At 40.7% G+C, this 20,040-nt stretch overlaps 1 protein-coding gene across 2 annotated transcripts in view; it reads right to left on the reverse strand.

Moving 5' to 3' along the window:
- LOC120861344 (anoctamin-6) overlaps positions 1-20,040 on the reverse strand; it is a 232,009-nt gene that overhangs the window by 90,706 nt on the left and 121,263 nt on the right. For both annotated transcript variants that reach the window (XM_040236992.1, XM_040236991.1), the window contains exon 3: positions 2,101-2,229. In XM_040236992.1, coding sequence (XP_040092926.1) covers positions 2,101-2,229 — 129 coding nt within the window. The remainder of the gene's footprint in view (positions 1-2,100; positions 2,230-20,040) is intronic.

Below are 20,040 nucleotides of genomic sequence, written 5' to 3' on the forward strand. Positions count from 1 at the left end.
AGTTGGCTGGAAACTGTGGCAAAGACAAGCTGCCGATGCCCAAAAGTTAATTCTCCCCGTCCACAGCATGGAATTCCTACTGAGAAATGTCTGTCCAGCCAGAAACTATACTTTCCACCTTCCGGAATTCTGACCAAAAGAATGTTAACCCAACTGATGATGTCAGTTCCAACCCAGACAGGTAAAGAAGCATGAGTGCAGTCTTCATCCTCTCCCTTATTCTATCTACCATTTATTTACTGATGCCCAGAGTGATCTTAGAAATGACTTGCTGAATATGGCAAAGTCTTTGTGTCAGCCTGGGTTCCTCAATGACTGCAAGCAACAAAGCCCTGCCCATACCTCCAAGACACTGTGCCAAACAGGGATGCCATGACTGACTCGAGCCATAAGTGAACTTTTATTTTATTAAGCCACTGTAACTCTAGGCTGGTGTTGCCTCAAAGAATTACTCCAAACACTACAGTGGCAGAATCAGAATCTGAGTATCAGGTTCCAAAAGCTGGACTCATTCTGTGACACTATGCAAATACAAGCCTCCCTCCAAAATTACCCTTTCCCAAACAAACAAAAACATAATAAAAAGGACTGTTTCCCCATTTCAAGTAGGTTTCATCCTTGGTTTGAAAAATTAGACAGAAATCAATAGGTTTAAGGATGACATATTTTAGAGAGAAAGCCCAGAGAGGGACACATTGCTGCTGCTGCTGCTGCTAAGTCACTTCAGTCGTGTCCAACTCTGTGCGACCCCACAGACGGCAGCCCACCAGGCTCCCCCGTCCCTGGGATTCTCCAGGCAAGAACACTGGAGTGGGTTCCCATTTCCTTCTCCAATGCACGAAAGTGAAAAGTGAAAGTGAAGTCGCTCAGTCCTGCCAGACTCTTAGCGACCCCATGGACTGCAGCCCACCAGGCTCCTCCGTCCATGGGATTTTCCAGGTGAGAGGACTGGAGTGGGGTGCCACTGCCTTCTCCATGCCACTGCCTAAATAGTTATGTATTTGTAAAAGCACAAATATGAGAAAAAACAAAAACAGAACAAAGAAGCGATTTTCAAAGGGGGTAAAAGCGACACACTTGTATACTTTCTTTTTTGTCTTGTTTTAGTCTGATGCAGTTTGATAAAGAAGTTCCAGGAAGTTGTTATATATTTAGCAGGTTAAACGGCTTAATATCTTGAGATAAAGATGGCCACATTACCTGAAAGAGCCTGATGCAAAGGAAGGGTAAAGCCTGACTGGCAATGAATGAAAAGGAAAGGAAGGGAAGAAAGTGGGAGACGTCAAGAGCATGCGTTCGTGATTCAAGACAAGAGTTTGAATTGTAGCTCCACCAATTCTTACATTAGAGTCCATGAACTTGGGCAGTCGTTTAATCTAAGGGCCAATTTTGTTATCCAGAATGGTATGAAAATAAAAGGCACCTTATAGGTTGTTCTGAAAAGACCCTGATGTTGGGAAAGACTGAAGGCAAAAGGAGAAGAGGGTTGCAGAAGATGAGATGGTTGGGATGGCATCACCAACTCAATGGACATGAATTTGAGCAAACTCTGGAAGACAGTGGAGGACAGGGAAGCATGGCATGCTTCGGTCCATGGGGTTTCAAAGAGTCAGACACGACTGAGTAACTGAACCACCACCACCACCACAAGGTTATTCTGAGAATTAAATGAGAACATGCATGCAAAATACACAGACCATCCATGAGTTAGCATACCCTGACACTGGTTGGTTGTTATTATCCTTGTTGCCATTATTTATTATTAGCTTCCTTTCATATCTAGTTGCAAATAGCCAAGTGTGCTTTTAGTATAAATCTCTTTTACAAATGGAAAGGGCAATTCCTTGGAAGAAAATCTGCCTTCAGCTTAAGAGCCTGAGGAAGTTTCTGTTTAAAACTAAAAAAAAAAAAATTTTTTTTAATGTTTTTTGTTACCATGCCTTGAGGGAATGATGAACAGAGAAAATATGAAGGTAAGCCTGACTTGATATTGCAAACACCAGTTTCACTTCATTGCTTACACAAAAACAGTAGTTTGTTTTTTTCATTTTATAATATTATAAAGAATAAAAATAAAAGAAAATAGGAAAATAAACTTACTCTTTGTTTCTCATTTGAACCTTTTTTATTGGTCTCTTTTCTACTTTCATCTTCATACACTAGAACAAAGTCAATTCTTCGCTGACCATCATTGAAATAGAGAGAGTCAGGTTTTCCATTAAATTCTTCCTGTGTGGAAAAGAAAAACAAATTTTAATACAGTTTCTTGAAAAGTGTCAGTTCATAAGTGCTTATTTCGTAGCTTTAATAGGTACATCAGCATGTTCACAGAAAATGAGAAATACATCCTTTACTAGTTACTTTACCAAGAGGGCATGACCAACATGATCTTTGCAAGCATGGTCTGTTCTTGCTGAAAGAATGTCCTTGAATTGAGCAGGTTAGCATTATTCTTGTAGAAGGAAATGGCACCCCACTCCAGTGTTCTTCCCTGGAGAATCCCAGGGACAGGGGAGCCTGGTGGGCTGCTGTCTGTGGGGTCGCACAGAGTCGGACACGACTGAAGCGACTTAGCAGCAGCAGCAGCAACATTATGCTACAAATATATGGGGAAATATCAGCATTCTGGATTATCCCAGAATTATTCCCACAACGACAAGAAAAGGAGTTTCAAGTTTGGGAATAAACACAGTAACCAGAGATGCCTATCTGAAGGACTAAAGTTCTTGAAACAAGAGAAAAAATATCTAAGGCATAGCACTGTTTATGAAAATCTCAGGCTTCCCTGGTGGCTCAAATGGTAAAGAATCTGCCTGCACTGTGGGAGACTCCGGTTTGATCCCTAAGTTGGGAAGATCCCCTGGAGAAAGGAGTGACTCCCCACTCCAGCATCCTTGCTTGGAGAATTTCACAGACAGAGAAGCCTTGCAGGCTACAGTCCATGGGGTTCCAAAGAATTGGACACAACTGAGTGAATGCCTGCATCCTACCTATGTCATATTATCTAACCTTTTCATCAATTTTCATGACTTCTCTCTGAACCACATCACTTTATAAAAAGTATCATTTTATAACCTTAAACAAAAGCCAAAAAATGCTTTGATATACATAAAATACACAGCAGTCGTTGGTATTTGTCCCCAAATCCACACAAAATACCCACTCACTCCTAGCAAAAGACAAACAAAAATCCCAGCAACAATAACAAATAAATGAGCCTTTAATTTAGAGCTTAAAAGCCTTATGGTGTAAAAACAAAGTCATAATGCCAGAACAGACCTAATACAGCTTAAAACAATCTCTTACCATATGGATTTGGATAGAATTGTTTTATTTGCTCTAAGGAAAGACTTGAGTTTGTGTTTCTCACATAGCTGGTCAAGATGCTTATGTGAATTTTGCTTTAGAATTGAAATACTCTTTAACTAAGTAATAATACTTTTTAATTTTTCAAGTTTATTTCCATTAAAAATTCATGGGAAGGTAGGACTTTGCAGTCACTTGCTGAAACCACTTAATTACTGCTGCTGCTGCGTCGCTTCAGTCATGTCTGACTCTGTGTGACCCCAGAGATGGCAGCCCACCAGGCTCCCCCATCCCTGGGATTCTCCAGGCAAGAACACTGGAATGGGTTGCCATTTCCTTCTCCAATGCATGAAAGTGAAAAGTGAAAGTGAAGTCGCTCAGTCATGTCCGACTCTTAGCGACCCCATGGACTGCAGCCTACCAGGCTCCTCCGTCCATGGGATTTGCCAGGCAAGAGTACTGGAGTGGGGTGCCATTGCCTTAATCACTGCTGCTCCTAAGTCACTTCAGTCATGTCTGACTCTGTGCGACCCCATAGACGGCAGCCCACCAGGTTCCGCCGTCCCTGGGATTCTCCAGGCAAGAACACTGGAGTGGGTTGCCATTTCCTTCTCCAAAGCATGAAAGTGAAAAGTGAAAGTGAAGTCACTAAGTCGTGTCCAACTCTCAGCAACCCCATGGACTGCAGCCCACCAGGCTCCTCCATCCATGGGATTTTCCAGGCAAGAGTACTGGAGTGGGGTGCCATTGCCTTCTCCAGCCTTAATTACTAAGTGTGATTAATTCTCCACACTCAGCATCATTTAGTACATAAATCACCTTATTTTACCACAACCATTTTCTCATTTTTGTCACACTTTGGATACGATGTGTTTTTCTGCCAAATGTATACAATTCGATGGGAAAGCCCCAAGTGGCTCAGTGGTATAGAATCCACCTGCCAAGCAAGAGACATGGGTTTGATCCCTGGGTCGAGAAGATCCCCTGAAGAAGGAAATGGCAACCCACTCCAGTATTCTTGCCTGGAAAATCCCATAGACAGAGGAGCCTGGCAGGCTACAGTCTATGGGGTTGCAAAGAGTTGGATACAACTTAGCAGCTAAACAAAAACAACAAATACCACCTGCTACTTGTCTTTCCTTTCTTCTTTCTTACCACAGAGCATCTGAAGATTGTTAACAGTATTTGCACTTCCTTTCATTCAGCAAGATATTTCACCTGCAGAATGCACTCTGGCAATGTAAGCTAACTCACAGCCCTTCACCGAGGTTGTATTTGACCAGGGACCTTCACTATGGACAGTGTGACCTGGCCTGAGACCTTGCCCAGCCAGGGCACTGAGGGACCATGGAAATAGACACATCAATGACCAAGGCTGAGGCCCCTACTCAAGTCTTTTATTTGCAATTTCAGCTCTTTAAAATTGGTAAACTTTGAGAGTATTTAAAGATATACAAGACACAGAAAACAAGATTATGGTCACCAAAGGGGAAAGGGTTGGGGGATAAATTAGGAGTTTGGGATTGACATATATACACTACTATATTAGAAACAGATAACCAATAAGGAGCTACTATAGAGTACAGGGAACTATACTCAATGTTTTGTAATAACCTATAGGGGAAAAGAATCTGAAAAGAATATATACATATATGTATAACACGGAATCACTGTGCTGTACACCCGAAACTAACACAACACTGTAAATCAAGTATACTTGAATTAAAAGCATAAGTTAAAACTATATTTTTAAAAAGTTGTACAAACATGCCAGGGCCTGTCTTTTTTCATTTCAGCAATGGAGTCCTTGAGGCCCCTATCTTCAATTTCTCTTTCTTTCACTGAAGATGTTACTACTGGTGACAACCTGGGCAGTTACTAGAGGAAAACTGTGTGTAGAGGTAAAAACTATGAGGCCAAGGGGAAGTGGGGTAGGGTGGAACACACTCACAAAAACCTGGCCATCATTACAGACGTCTGAAACGTGTACAAAAGCAGCTCGTGCTCTGGAGCCCACGTTCTGCTGCCTTTCCTTGGTGGCGTCCGCAGGAGCTCACTGAAGTTAGGTTGTTAAGAATGACACACGGAAAGAGAACTGTGTCTGCACGGGGCCCCTGGCATTCTCCCTGCACGGCCCTCGCTCAGCCACACACGTTGGCAGCCTGCTACCAGATAATCCGGTCTGCAGGCATGTTTCTTCTGTGTGATAGAAGACCAGGGCCCTTTGTTGGAGAAAAACCCCACTGGCTTGGCAAAAGCTGCCTGTGTGAAATAACTAGGTCAGACTCTGATACAGTATTATTAGGATGCAAGGGAAAGGTGCCAACTCTGTACTGCTGTGAAACCCAGGTTTCCCATCTCTTGGCAGAAAACAACTGGGAAGAAGGGAGGAACAAAATGCTGGGCTGGAAAGCATTCCTAACAAAGAAGGAAACTGTCCCACATCAAAGAGGCTGACCTATGAACACATCTGTGCTGTTTAAAAAAAAAGGCTGGATTGTTTTAAGTTATAAGTTCCACTATAGGCCTGACTCATCCAACAGGTATTAAAATGACAGAAAACTAAAAACCAAAACAACCCTCTTCTAAAGTTTTGAAGTAAAGTTTCAATAGTTTCCTAGGATAAATGCTGATCATCTTAAACAACTGATTAATCAGAAATGGATTATTCTAGTCCTGACTCGAGGTCAACTCAAAATTTGATCTTTAGTTTTTCTCTACCAAGTCAAATGGCATCAAGGTGAAATAAAAAAAAAAAAAAAAAAAAACCCAAAACCCTGAAACAATCTTTCCAGTTCAGCAGCTTCAGTTTAAAAACACTTTAGCAGATGGTTTAAAATTTATCAGGTCAAATTATCTTAGAGATCAGAGCTTATGTATGGGTACTGATTTCTCTACCAGTTCAGTTCAGTCACTCAGTTGTGTTCAACTCTTTGCAACCCTGTGGTCTGCAGCACGCCAAGCTTCTTTGACCATCACCAACTCCTGGAGCTTGCCCAAACTCATGTGATCGAGTCGGTGATGCCATCCAACCATCTCATCCTCTGTCAGCCCCTTCTCCTCCCACCTTCAATCTCTTCCAGCATCAGGGTCTTTTCTAATGAGTCAGCTCTTCACATTAGATGGCCAAAGTATTGGAGTTTCAGCTTCAGCATCAGACCTTTCAATGAATATTCAGAGTTGGTTCCTTTAGGATTGGTTGGTTTGATCTCCTTGCAGTTCAAGGGACTCACGTCTTCTCCAACACCACAGTTCAAAAGCATCAATTCTTTGGCACTCAGACATCTTTATGGTCCAATTCTCACATTCAAACATTACTACTGGAAAAACCATAGCCTTGACTAGACAGACTTTGTTGGCAAAGTAATGTCTCTGCTTTTTAATATGCTGTCTTGGTTGGTCATAGCTTTTCTTCCAAGGAGCAAATGTCTTTTCATTTCATGGTGGCAGTCACCACCTGCAGTGATTTTGGAGTCCAAGAAAATAAAGTCTGTCACTGTTTCCCCATCTATTTCCCATGAAATGATGGTACCAGATGCCATGATCTTCAAGTTTTGAGTGTTGAGCTTCAAGCCAACTTTTTCACTCTCCTCTTTCACTTTCCTCAAGAGGCTCTTTAGTTCTTCTTCACTTTCTGCCATAAGGGTGGTGTCATCTGTATATCTGAGGTTACTGATATTTCTGCCTGTGATTCCAGCATGTGCTTCATCCACCCCCACATTTTGCATGATGTACTCTGCATATAAGTTAAATAAGCAAGGTAACAATATACAGCCTTGACGTATTCCTTTCTCTATTTTAAACCAGTCTTTTGTATCATGTCTGGTTCTAACTGTTGCTTCTCTACCAGGAAGCTTATTAATTCTTATGTTCATCAGAGTAACTTACTGTTACCCTAAGGGTCTTAGGTAAATGTCTTCAATGTCAAAAAAGTCAAGAGTCTCTAGTTGTTGCCACTTCTTTTGTCCTGGAAAAATAATGAATAAACTTCTGATTACAGTTTGGGGTCTATGATATGCTTTATCTGTTCATAGCCATTGCCTTCTCTGGTCCCAAGGATACTAGATTCCACCAATTTAGGATTTATTTACTCATGTGCAGCAATCTGACCCAAAGCTGTAAAGACTGCAATGGTTAAAAATATTAGCCATGTTCATTTGTCATTATATCAAAATAAACAAAAACCAACAAGCCAACCATTGCAGAAGAATGCCCTGATCACCTCTGTCTTAGGCTGTTAGCACTCATAATTTATGCTTGGGAAGAAGAAAAGACATGCTTGTTCTGAGCAAGGGGTGAGCTAAGAAATAAGGTCCTGGAAAAGCAACGTAGGAGAGAAGGGATAAGAAAGGTCAGGTATGATATACCCAAGTGACTCTTTCCAGGTCTCCCTGCTCTCAGCTGGCTTCTTTCCTCTTTTTATTTGCAGGGCATCTCCTAGTGGTTCAGACAGTAAAGAATCTGCCTGCAGTGCAGGAGATCCAGCTTTAATTCCCAGGTTGGGAAGATCCCCTGGAGAAGGGAATGGGAACCCACTACAGTATTCTTGCCTGGGAAATCCCTGGACAGAGGAGCCTGCCAGGCTACAGTCCATGGGGGTCACAAAGAGTCTGACCCAACAGAGTGACTAACACTTTCACTACTTTCACTTTCCTTCAGTGGAAGAGCCTTTGCGCCCTTTAACCAAATCGGGATAAAAATGTAAGCAGCAAAATTACTCTACCAAAATCTGTGGATTCAACCAAACTCAGGCTAAAATATATAAAAAGAAAATTCCAGAAAGTTCCCAAAAGCAAAGCTTGAATTTGCCATGTGCTAGCAACGGTTCACATGCTATGTAGATTGTGTCCACAGCTACTGACAAGGCCCTTACATTGTACTATTCTTATAAATAATCGAGAGATGATAAACAGACATAGGATGGTGTGCATATGCTATATGCAAATACTATGCCATTATATATAAGGGACTTGAGCATCCAAAGATTTTGGTATCCACAGGGGTCAAACCAGTCCCCTGTGAATACCAAGAAACAACGGAAATTACTTGGTAGGAAAACTTCTCAAGTAATCTCAGAATCCAATAAGGCATTGGACTTCTTGAACAGGATGCTTCGGGTACACGAAGGGTCACATGATGCTTACATGGTGGAAAAAGAAAGGCTGGGGACGGGGAGAACTTTGGGAGACAGCTGCCTGGGTTACACTGCTCCATGGCTTTTATGCCAGTTAGAGATAAGCAGCTGATCTCACAAAGCACCCTCCTGGAACCCTTGGCATCAGCACTTGGTGAGTCCAGGACTTGTTCCTCAACATGTGTCCAACCTCACACTTCTCAAGTGTCTTTAAATAAAAAAAGTGAGTGTTAGTTGTATCTAACTCTTTGCGACTCCATGGACTGTAGCCCACCAGACTCCTCTGTCCACGGAATTCTCCAGGCAAGAATTAACTAACCCCCTGGAGCGGGTTGCCATTCCCTTCTCCAGGCAATCTCCCTGACCCAGGGATTGAACCCAGGTCTCCTGCACTACAGGCAGATTCTTCACCATGTGAGCCACTAAATAAGTAAACAAAACGTTTCTGCAAATAAACCCTGCAAAACCCAAATTGGAAGTCCTATTTCACAATAGAGGCATCTACTCCTAGAGTTTAAAATGCAAATGTTAAATGATTTGCCCAAGATCTGGGTACAAAGCAATCAGATTGTTATCTTTGCTCAAACTCTTGCTTATGTATAATGATGCTAGAAACTTGCCTTACAGCAAGTGATATTATCTGACTGTATTGGATTAAAAAATTCTAGAGAATTTCCATATCCTTTATTCCTGCCCTGACAGGGTTGTTGTTTACTATGAGATCAGAGAGTATTCCAGGTTTATTGGCATTAATGGTCTCAACCTTTACAGAAAGCAGGACACAAAAAGCCTTACTGTCTAACAATGATAGTTGAGGAATTACATTATGAAAAATAAACAATATCAAAACACTCACATAATTAAAGAGCAACTGATATGTGAATGTGGAAAACACATGTGGCTCTCTATAGTCCTTAAGACTAGCAAAAGAAAGTAGTTAGTTAATTCCAAGAAGAACACAAAGACAAAACAACCTTAATCATAGCAGAAAACTAAAATGAAAATACAGGATTTTCTATTTTTCAGTAAACCTTGGATCCTTGCCCATAGCAAGTTGTAGGGAAACAAAAATTTAGAAGCAAAAGCCTTTATGTAAATATTTAGATCCCATGAAATCTAGAACATAGTGAAATTTATTTATATGCCATGTAGTTATAAATGAGGTATCAATATATTCTGGTGTTTTCCCTAACTGTAGCAGAGTCCAGGCAGATTCAAGGCATAAGAATTAGTGGAACATTTTTTTTCTCTAAACAATTGTGCAAAATTAGTGCAAAGGATAGCAGAGACTTGATTAATTTTTGTTCCTTTTATTCAGGCCACCTCCTTGGCCCAAAAGAATACTTGACAGTAAGAAAACGCAAAGTACAAAGAAAAATGCCAAGAACTGTAGGCGTGGAAGGCTGAATGCTGAAGGTGGAAGATTAGTATTGTGAGAAGCAGGGATGGGAGTAACATGTTAGTCCCAGGGGTTACTTCCACCTTCACTACCAGGAGTATGGAGAAGTAAACACATGATGTACAAGGGAGCCAAAAGGAAGTCAGTCAAGTCAATGGCATGTTATGGGGATTAGTGAACATGTTTTTGATGAGACATTCAAGAATGTGTGGGCTCCCCTAGTGACTCAGACAGGAAAGAATTCGCCTGCAAGGCAGTAGCTACTACTGCTAAGTCACTTCAGTCGTGTCTGACTCTGTGCAACCCCATAGACAGCAGCCCGTCAGGCTCCGCCATCCCTGGGATTCTCCAGGCAAGAACTCTGGAGTGGGTTGCCATTTCCTTCTCCAAGACTCGGGTTTAATTCCTGGGTTGGGAAGATCCCCTAGAGAAGGGAATGCCTACCTCTTCCAGTATTCTTGCCTGGAGAATTCCATGAACAGAGGAGCCTGGCAGGCAAACAGTCTGTGAGTTGCAAATGCAAGTCGGACTTGACTGAGCGACTAACACTTTGACTTCACTTTTCAAGAACGTGTTGAGGGGAAAGAAGTGCAGTGGAAAAGTTACTCATTCAAGGTGGAGGTCTCTGTGACTACAATCCTGTTAGAGTCCAAGAATATCCCTTGTTAGTGACTCCATGACAATCAGGGGAAACTCAACTCAGGAGTGACCCAGAATGACATCTGTACAAATTACACTGTCTCCTTCTCCACTCAAATACACTATCAACTTCTGAAGGCCGGTGGCCAGTTCTTGTTCACCCTGAGTTCTCCGCTGAGTCTTTGCATTTAGCAGGAGCTCGGTTTGCTTTTCTCCTAGGAAAAAATACCTTTCTTTTCTTCCTGATGATAAAAGTAATATATACTCAATAACAAAAAATTTCTGAACATACAGAGAAGTATAAAGGAATAAATAAAAGTCATATGTAATCCCATCTCCCAAAGAGGAGCCAAGCTTGTCAATATTTTGGATCTCTCTCTCACACATACGCACAAACACACGTGCACATTTACTAAGAGAACACCATACTATACACATTGTTCTAAAAACACTCATCACAGCCATTTATTTAGCTTGATATAAAGCTCTACACCATCATGTTTAATAGCTGCAATACCATCTAAACAGTTCCTCCACTGATGAACATGTGTAAGTTGCTTCCAATTTGTTGCTTTCATAAACTGCTGCAAGGAGCATCTTTGTACATATGTATCTGTGTACATGTTCAATGACTATTTCCTTAGGCTAAATTCTACAATATTTTAAGTTTTGGAAGTTTTCTGATATATATGTTGCCAAACCATCATCTAAAATATTTATAAAAATGAACACTTCCACCAGCAGAGTATGAAGTGCCTTTCCCTCACTGGATTTCATTCTTTCTCACTCTTCCCATGATAGTAAAAAAAAAATTTTTTTTCATTTTCACCTTTTAATTAGAGAGCACTAGTACTTTGGCCACCTCATGCGAAGAGTTGACTCATTGGAAAAGACTCTGATGCTGGGAGGGATTGGGGGCAGGAGGAGAAGGGGACGACAGAGGATGAGATGGCTGGATGGCATCACTGACTCGATGGATGTGAGTCTGAGTGAACTCCGGGAGTTGGTGATGGACAGGGAGGCCTGGCGTGCTGCAATTCATGGGGTCACAAAGAGTCAGACGCAACTGAGCGACTGAACTGAACTGAGCATTTTTATGGGTACTGCCCAGCTGAATTACTGCTTTTCTGAAATGTCAATTACTATTCTTAACTTGGCCTTCCTAGGTGGTGCAGCGGTAAAAAATCTGCCTGCCAATGCAGAAGACACAAGAAATGTGGGTTTGATCCCTGCGTTGGGAAGATCCCCTGGAGTAGAAAATGGCAACCCATTCCAGTATTCTTGCCTGGAAAATTCCATGGACAGAGGAGCATGGTGGCCTACAGTCCACGGGGTTGCAAAGAGTCACACGACTGAGTGCACACACACACACACACACACACACACACACATTCTTGACCTAAGTGAACTATCTTATTACTTATTACACATTCTTGACCTAACTATCTTATTATTTAATCCCTTTCCAGTAGGTTCTCTTGGTTTTTACTCATGAGATTCTAAAGACCACACTGTAAGTAAATGCTAATACAGAAGCAGACCATACAGTTACTTCCCAAAAGAAAAAGAGAGAAAGACTCTAGGGCACTGTCCACCAACTCTGTCCTCAACAGTGCTGATGTGTTTTCTGAAATGTAGACATTTAACTGGAATGTGTGAGAGTAGTTTGCGAAGGTCACTGCCTCCTGGATGTACTTTCCATTACAGTTTATATGCCTCCTATGCAACTGCCAAATATTAGTATATATTTTGATTCATATTTCTTTTAGACTATAGAACTTACTGCTTATTCAGTTTACAAATGATTTCTCTTGCTGGTTAAAAACTGAAGTACAAATTCTTAAAAACAAAAAAAGACTTGCTATTTTATATTTGTAAATGACTATAAATAGTTTCCAAATAGTGCAATTGACTACTTTCAGTCATTTCCCATCAGAAACATATGTAGTTCATTTGTAAATAATATTAGATTGTGCCATGAAAATGCTGCTACTGCTGCTGTTTCTTTTTGTGTTGTTATATTGATAAAGGAATGTTCATATGCCAATGGCTCCCTAGTTTGGTCTATGTATTTTGCCTTTGTTTGCCTGTGTTAAAATAAACCCTGGAGTTCTATTATTAGAACATCACGTTTCAAACACAGGATGAGGGTGGAGGCATAATGCCTCAGGCGTAACTGTGGTTCAATATTTCCCTCTAGCCTCTGCCAAGGAAGCAGTAGTTTTAGCAAACAGAGTTCCCTATGTTTTTAAATATTACATTCTTAAAATTTATGAACCAGGCTAGAGGAAATATGAAAATAGAACTATGACATGACATTTACAATAAAGCTTCCTTAAAAGGAGTTAAGCAACCAAAGCAGATAATAAGCTTTCCACAGTGGGAAGATGCTTATTAGTTTAGGAGCCTTCCCAGAGCGGAGGGACTCTGAGTGAACTTTTCCTTGTACCTACAGTTGCAGTTGGGGTTGGGATTTGCATTAGCACAATTTCAAAGTTGTTTTGCTTTCCTGTTTCCCCACAGGCCGTCCACCATTTTTACAACTTTTGCTTAGCCATCCTTAAAAGTGATCTGCAGAAAACAAGAGGAAAAAGTAAAGGAAAGGAAGAAAAGGAAAAGAAGAAGGAAAATGTGGAAAAGTCTGGAGTGGCTGTTTTCATACTTCCCCTTTTCCAGAAGAAGCCATCATCTGCTTGCGCTGTTCTCATCCGGTAGTGGTAACATTAGAGAAAGGAATGTGCGTGAGATTAAGCTGTAAAATAGTCCCAAAGGAAATGGCAGCCCACTCCAGTACTCTTGCCTGGAGAATCCCATGGAGGGAGGAGCCTGGTAGGCTACAGTCCATGGGGTCACAAAGAGTCGGACACGACTGAGTGACTTCACTTTCACTTTCATGATGAAACAAGACAAGTGTGCAACAGGACGTTTTTAAGAGCATGATTATCTTCCTGGAGGCTGACCTCTAAAGGTTTCGATATCCCGTAAGTTTTACTATTCCATTATAAAATTCCAATTATCTTAAACTTTTTTGAACCTACTAACATTTTCAGTTTGTGTCACCTCTCAAGGAAGACTATGCAATAGGTTTTCCATGCAGGCAAGATGGCTGTCCTAAATGACATGTTTTGATCTTTAAGAAATAGCTCCCAATCTCATATTCTGGAATAAGTTAGAACAAAAATAATATTGCTATAACCAAATCCTTCATGACTTAATGGACTAGCATACTATCCCATCTATAATTTTAAGATCCTTAGACTTAACAATAATTTTAGCTTGACTTTATTACCATAGGTTTTCCTCCACCTACTCTCTAGTTCCTCTTAATTAATCTGATTTCAATAGCATACTTAGTTTCAGTTTTTGGAAAATTAAGTGGTTATGACTCAGAAATATTAACTGTTAGGCTAATTAATACACCAAATCCACAGTTGTGAACTGCCCCCTCTTTTCTCAGTCACCTGAATTGCATGGCGCCTGGGTTACCACTGATATTTCATGCTTTTGAATGAAAGCCAATCTCATAAAATGTGAATATGATCTGAGAATAAATAGGAAAGGGAGTTTCAAGATACTGCTCTTCAGATTTTTGAGCTGAAGGAGACACATAAGGTGTAACTGAGGGCGTAACTAAGGCAACGGGTGTCCATCTCCTCACTTGGTTCCCAGGTAATTCTTCTGCAGACTCCCTCAAAATGACAATCCATCTTCCCCAGAGAGCTCTTTATCTTCCACAGGAGATTTCCCTGTGCCGTCTAAGAACGGCCCTGAGTTATTTTTGGCTGCTTAGGGTTTGCAGCACAAGCGTCCTGTCATCCACTGTGACTCTCCTATTGGACTGTTATATCCCCATGTCACAACATGTGCCTTGGGCATAATCTTCTCAGACCATGTCTCTGAGAATTGATGTTTGCAAACACATTCATAGCAAGAGGAAGAAAAACAAATCAGAGCATCTGGTGCCCAACAAAGCAAGGATTGTGCCAGCTCCTGTCAGTTGGTTAATGCTTTATAAAGATGTATTTTTCCTGTTGTAACTCAAGATGCAGTTTACAAGAATGGCTGCTCTTCGTGGCATCAAAATGAGGATGCAGAGATGTTTTCAAAACAAAGTTAAAAAACCCAAGTGACTCATTTAAAACAATGCACAAAAATCTATTAATTAACTACAAATAATAAATAACACCTTAAAAAATCCTCCTCCCAATCAATTATTGGGATGTCTTAAGAAATAAAGTGTTCCGAGGAAATGAGTATTCAGATGAACTTTACACCAATTGAAAGGTTACTTTAACCTTTTTGTGCTCAAAATTTCCCCAAGTATAGTACATAACATTTCTGATCTTTAGAGAGGATACGGAACACAACTACTATTACTGCTACTATATTATTATTAAGGAGGTAAAAATGAAGAGGAGCTTCAGTTAAAAATAAAAAACATGGGTTGTGGTATTTGGCAAAGCTGGGTTCAAATCGCAACTCAACTATATACAACTAGCTGTGTGCCTCTGTGTACATATTTTATTTCTTTAAACTGAATTTATTTACCTGTAAAAACGGGGGAAATCATAGAAAGAAATTCAAGGTTCTTAGGAAGATTATGTGAGATGTGCATGTAAAGCAACAACCCAGAGCCCAGAACATAGTAAAAGCTCAATAAATGTGAGATCTTGGTGTTCTTTACCTAACATGAAATAGTTCTTTATTGATTACCTAATTGATTATGTTAAGTGCATTCACATACTTTATAGTCATTATGAACCTTCACCTGCATCTTGCTGTTTCTCTCTGCTTCCACTCAGATTACAAAGTCTCTTCCTTTGTTATGAATTTACCAGTTTTTAATAGGTATTCCACTACTCTTTTATGATAGTGATATACAGCTATCATAGATATACTGCTTATATCTGCTTTGGGCAACCAGATTAACCAAATTTGTTGACTTTCTTTGAAATGGTCATGGTGCTTTGGTTTTGGATGTCAGAGGCTTTTTAGCTTTCTTCAGATTCTGAGTAAACTGTGACTGAGGCAAAGGGCGCCATCTCAGAAATGAGTAAAATATGGTAAGAGTTAACATATTACTCCCCTTACCCCAATCTCTTTCAAAAGAGGTTCTATGATATCTGGCATCAAACAGAATGAAAATAGTAAGATTAATGAATTGTAAATAGAGACAGAGGTGGAAAATAAAAAGAAATTCCACCATTTACAACATGGATGAACTGAAGACAGCATTATGCTAAGTGAGACAAATCAGACAGAAAAAGACCAACACTGTACGATATCACTTATATGTGGACTCTAAAAATAAAACAAGACCAAACTGCCAACATCCACTGGATCATAGAAAAGCAAGAGAATTCCAGTAAAACATCTACTTCTGCTTTATTGACTATGCTAAAGCCGTTGACTGTGTGAATCACAACAAACTGTGGAAAATTCTTAAAGAGATGAGAATACTAGACCACCTTACCTGTTTACTGAGAAACCTGTATGCAGGTCAAAAACAACAGCTAGAACCAGATATGCAACAACTGACTGGTTCAAAATTGGGAAAGGAGTATGTCACGCTGTATATTGTCACCCATTTATTTGATTTATGCAGAGTACATTATGCAAAATGCTGGGCTGGATGAATCACAAGTTGGAATCAAGACTGCTGGGAGAAATATCAGCAACCTCAGACACACAGATGATACCACCGTATTGGCAGAAAGCAAAGAGGAACTAAAGAGCCTCTTGATGAGGGTGAAAAGAAAAGTGTAAAAAAGTTGGCTTAAAATTCAACATTCAAAAAACTAAGATCATCCCTATCTGGTCCCATCACTTCATGGCAAATAAATGGGGAAACAATGGAAACAGTGGCAGATTGTATTTTCTTGGGGTCCAAAATCCCTGCAGGCAGTGACTGCAGCCATGAAGTTAAAAGACGCTTGCTCCTTGGAAGAAGAGCTATGACAAACCTAGAGAGCATATTAAAAAGCAAAGACATCACTTTGCTGACAAAGGTTCATATAGTCAAAGAAACAACTGATGCTTTCAAACTGGAGAAGACTGGAGCTGAAGAAAGAAACTGGGGCTGGAGAAGACTATTGAGAGTCCCTCGGACAGCAAAGAGATCAAACCAGTCAATCCTAAAGGAAATCAACCCTGAATATTCACTGGAAGGACTGATGCTGAAGCTGTACCTCCAATCCTTTGGCCACCTGACACACAGAGCTGACTCACTGAAAAAAAATCCTGATGCTGGAAAAGATTGAGGGTAGAAAGAGAAACGGGCAACAGAAGATGAGATAGTTGATGGCAGCACCAACTCAATGGACATGAATTTGAGCAAACTCTGGGAAACAGTAAAGGACAGGGATGCCTGGCATGCTGCAGCCCATGGGGTCACAAAGAGTCGGACACGAGTTAACAACTGAACACAACAGTGAACACAACAGAAAAGAAAGTCATTCACAGAGAACAAACTAAATGGTTACCATTGGGGAGAAGGAAGCGGGGGAGGCAAGACAGAGGTAGGGGATTAAGAGGTACAAACTGTTACGTATAAAATAAATAAGCTACAAGGAAATATTGTAAACACCAGGAATATAGCCAGTATCTGTAAATGGAGTATAACCTTTAAAAGTTATGAATCACTGTGTTGCATACCTCTAATATATAGTATTATTCATCAACTATATCTTTAGTGAGTGAGTGAGTGAAGTCACTCAGTCGTGTCCGACTCCTTGTGACCCCATGGACTGTAGCCTACCAGGCGCCTCCCTCCATGGGATTCTCCAGGCAAGAGCACTGGAGTGGGTTGCCATTTCCTTCTCCAGGGGATCTTCCCGACCCAGGGATCGAACCCCAACTACATCTCAACTATATCTTAATAAAAAACAAATAAATAAACATAGATGGAGAATCAGGGCTATCGAACATAGGAGGAAGAAATGTGCTAACCACAGGAACAATTTTCATTGTGATTTTAACAGGACATTGGCACAAGGCCTCCTGGCAGCAGAGCAAGAAGGAAGTGTGTTCAGTGATACAGTCCTTGTTATCAGAAAAAAGGAAGCATTCTGATTTTTCAGGGAGGAGAAAGCTTCATGTATGATCTTACACAGAAACACCCACTTTTTATCCATTTTCCTAACAACGTCCTTGGCAAGGAACTGGGGTTATAAAATACAATATACTGGTAACCTTTTGACTTTTTTGTCTTTAGTTCTCATATTGCTCCTACTTTTGAAGCCATTAGTCTGCATATCACTTAGTTTCTTCTATTACCATCACCCTAGCCCATGCTCTGGACCTTCACTAACCAGATCACAATTAATATCCCAATTCATCTCCTAGTATCCAGTTGTCTTGTCTGCCAATTCAATTTATACACTGTCACTGTATGGATGTTCCTGAATCAACACATTCAAATCACAGATTCAAAAACCTTGTTACCCACAGTGTCCTCTGGAGAAAGTGTGAACTTTTCAGATAGGTATTCAGATCTCTCCTAATCTGATTCATCTCACATTGTATTTACTGTCACTCTCCATTCCTAACCCTCCAACCCAACCATGCTTTCTCATCAGACTTTGACTGTATCATGCTGCCTTCTGTCTCTCCTCCTTTGCTCACATGATTTCCCCTCGGGAAACCCCTTCCGTGCTTCTTTCCACTGATCCAAATCCTAATTTTCCTCGAAGGTCTAGCTCAGTTCTTCTCTCACAAAGCCTTCCTAACAACTGGCTTCATGTTTCTTTCTCCGGCACCAGACTACTCTCCGTGCCAATGGATGTGGGTTCTGTGGACCTCTGGGGATTCCTGAGACCCTTTGAGGGGGGCCATGAGGTCACAAGCATTTTTATGTAATACTAAAATGTTATTTCTTTTTCTCATTGTGTTAACATCTACAATGACGGTACAGAAACCAGCACCATAGCACAACTCAGCAGTGGCACCAAACCGTGCAAGTCATCATCACCACCACCAACTCACAGTCTGCAGGACAGACTCTACCTCTCACCTCTATATTAGCCATCCTCCCTTCTCTCTCCCCACTGGTACCCACTAGTTTGTTCTCTATATTTGTGAATCACTTCACCTAGGAATGCTCTTCATGAAGCTGAAACAATGACCCACTTTATATAACCTTGATCCTTGAGTACCTGGGTTTTCAATATTCTGTAAAGAAATGGAGGTACTCATAAAGCACTCCTGCTGTGCATCAAAGTATGACGGTGGTCTTCAGGAAAATCGCCGAGCAATTTTTGAGTTGTCGGTTTTTTCCACAGACCCCACTTTCACTTGACAGACCACTGACACAAAATGCAGTTATCAAGCCTGAGTGTTTGGCAGATATTTTCCCTAAAATGAACAAAGTGAAACTGTCATTTCAAGGAAAACAGCTGACAATATTTGTTGCTAATGATAAAATTCACGCTTTTGAGCAATTAACATATTAGAATTTAAGACAACTTGTGTTTGCCACTGGGAACTTGACAGGTTCCCAATATTTAATGGATTTTCTGATGAGACTGATGAAATGGAGATTGGAAATATTTTTTTTTATATTTTATATCATGAAATGGATCAAAATTTGTAAAAGTTAGTTAATTCAGTGAACCAATATTTTCCAACTGCCCTATGCACAATGATAAAATCATGCTTGGATAAAGATTCAATCAAAATGCAAGACAGACTTCACCTCCCACCCCTCTGTTAGCCATCCTCCCTTCTCTCACCACTGGTAACCACTAGTTTGTACTCTCTATTTATGAATTTGCTTCTTTTTTCTTTTATTCACTAATTTGCTGTATTTTTTAGATTCCACATATAAGCAGTATCATACAGTATTTGTCTTTCTCTGTCTGACTTACTTCTGCTGCTGCTGCTGCTAAGTCACTTCAGTCGTGTCCGACTCTGTGCAACCCCATAGACGGCAGCCCACCAGGCTCCCCCGTCCCTGGGATTCTCCAGGCAAGAACACTGGAGTGGGTTGCCATTCCTTCTCCAATGCATGAAAGTGAAAAGTGAAAGTGAAGTCGCTCAGTCGTGTCCGACTCTTAGCAACCCCATGGACTGCAGCCCACCAGGCTCCTCTGTCCATGGGATTTTCCAGGCAAGAGTACTGGAGTGGGTCGCCATTGCCTTCTCCCACTTTAGCAAAATACCATCCAAGTCCATCCATGTTGCTACTATGCCTTAGCAATTGTAATTAATGTTGCTATAAACATTGGGGTGGATGCATCTTTTCCAATTAGTGTTTTTGTTGCTTTCAGGTATATACCCAGGAATGGAATTGTTGGGTTATATAGTAACTTTATTTTTAGTTTTTTGACAAGCCTCCATACTATTTTCCACAGTGGCTGCTCCCACCAATAAGATAGGAGAGTTCCCTTTCTCATATCCTTCTCCACATTTGTATTCCTGTTTTTTTTTTTTTTTTTTGACAGCCATTCTGACAGGTGTGAGATGATTTCACTGAAGTTTTGATCTGCATTTCCCTGATGAATAGTGATGTTGAGCATCTTTTTCTATGCCTAGACAGCTACTTGTAAACTAATGAAATTAGAAC

This window comes from Oryx dammah, unplaced genomic scaffold, assembly GCF_014754425.2.
Source record: "Oryx dammah isolate SB20612 unplaced genomic scaffold, SCBI_Odam_1.1 HiC_scaffold_11232, whole genome shotgun sequence".
NCBI classification, from domain to species: domain Eukaryota; kingdom Metazoa; phylum Chordata; class Mammalia; order Artiodactyla; family Bovidae; genus Oryx; species Oryx dammah.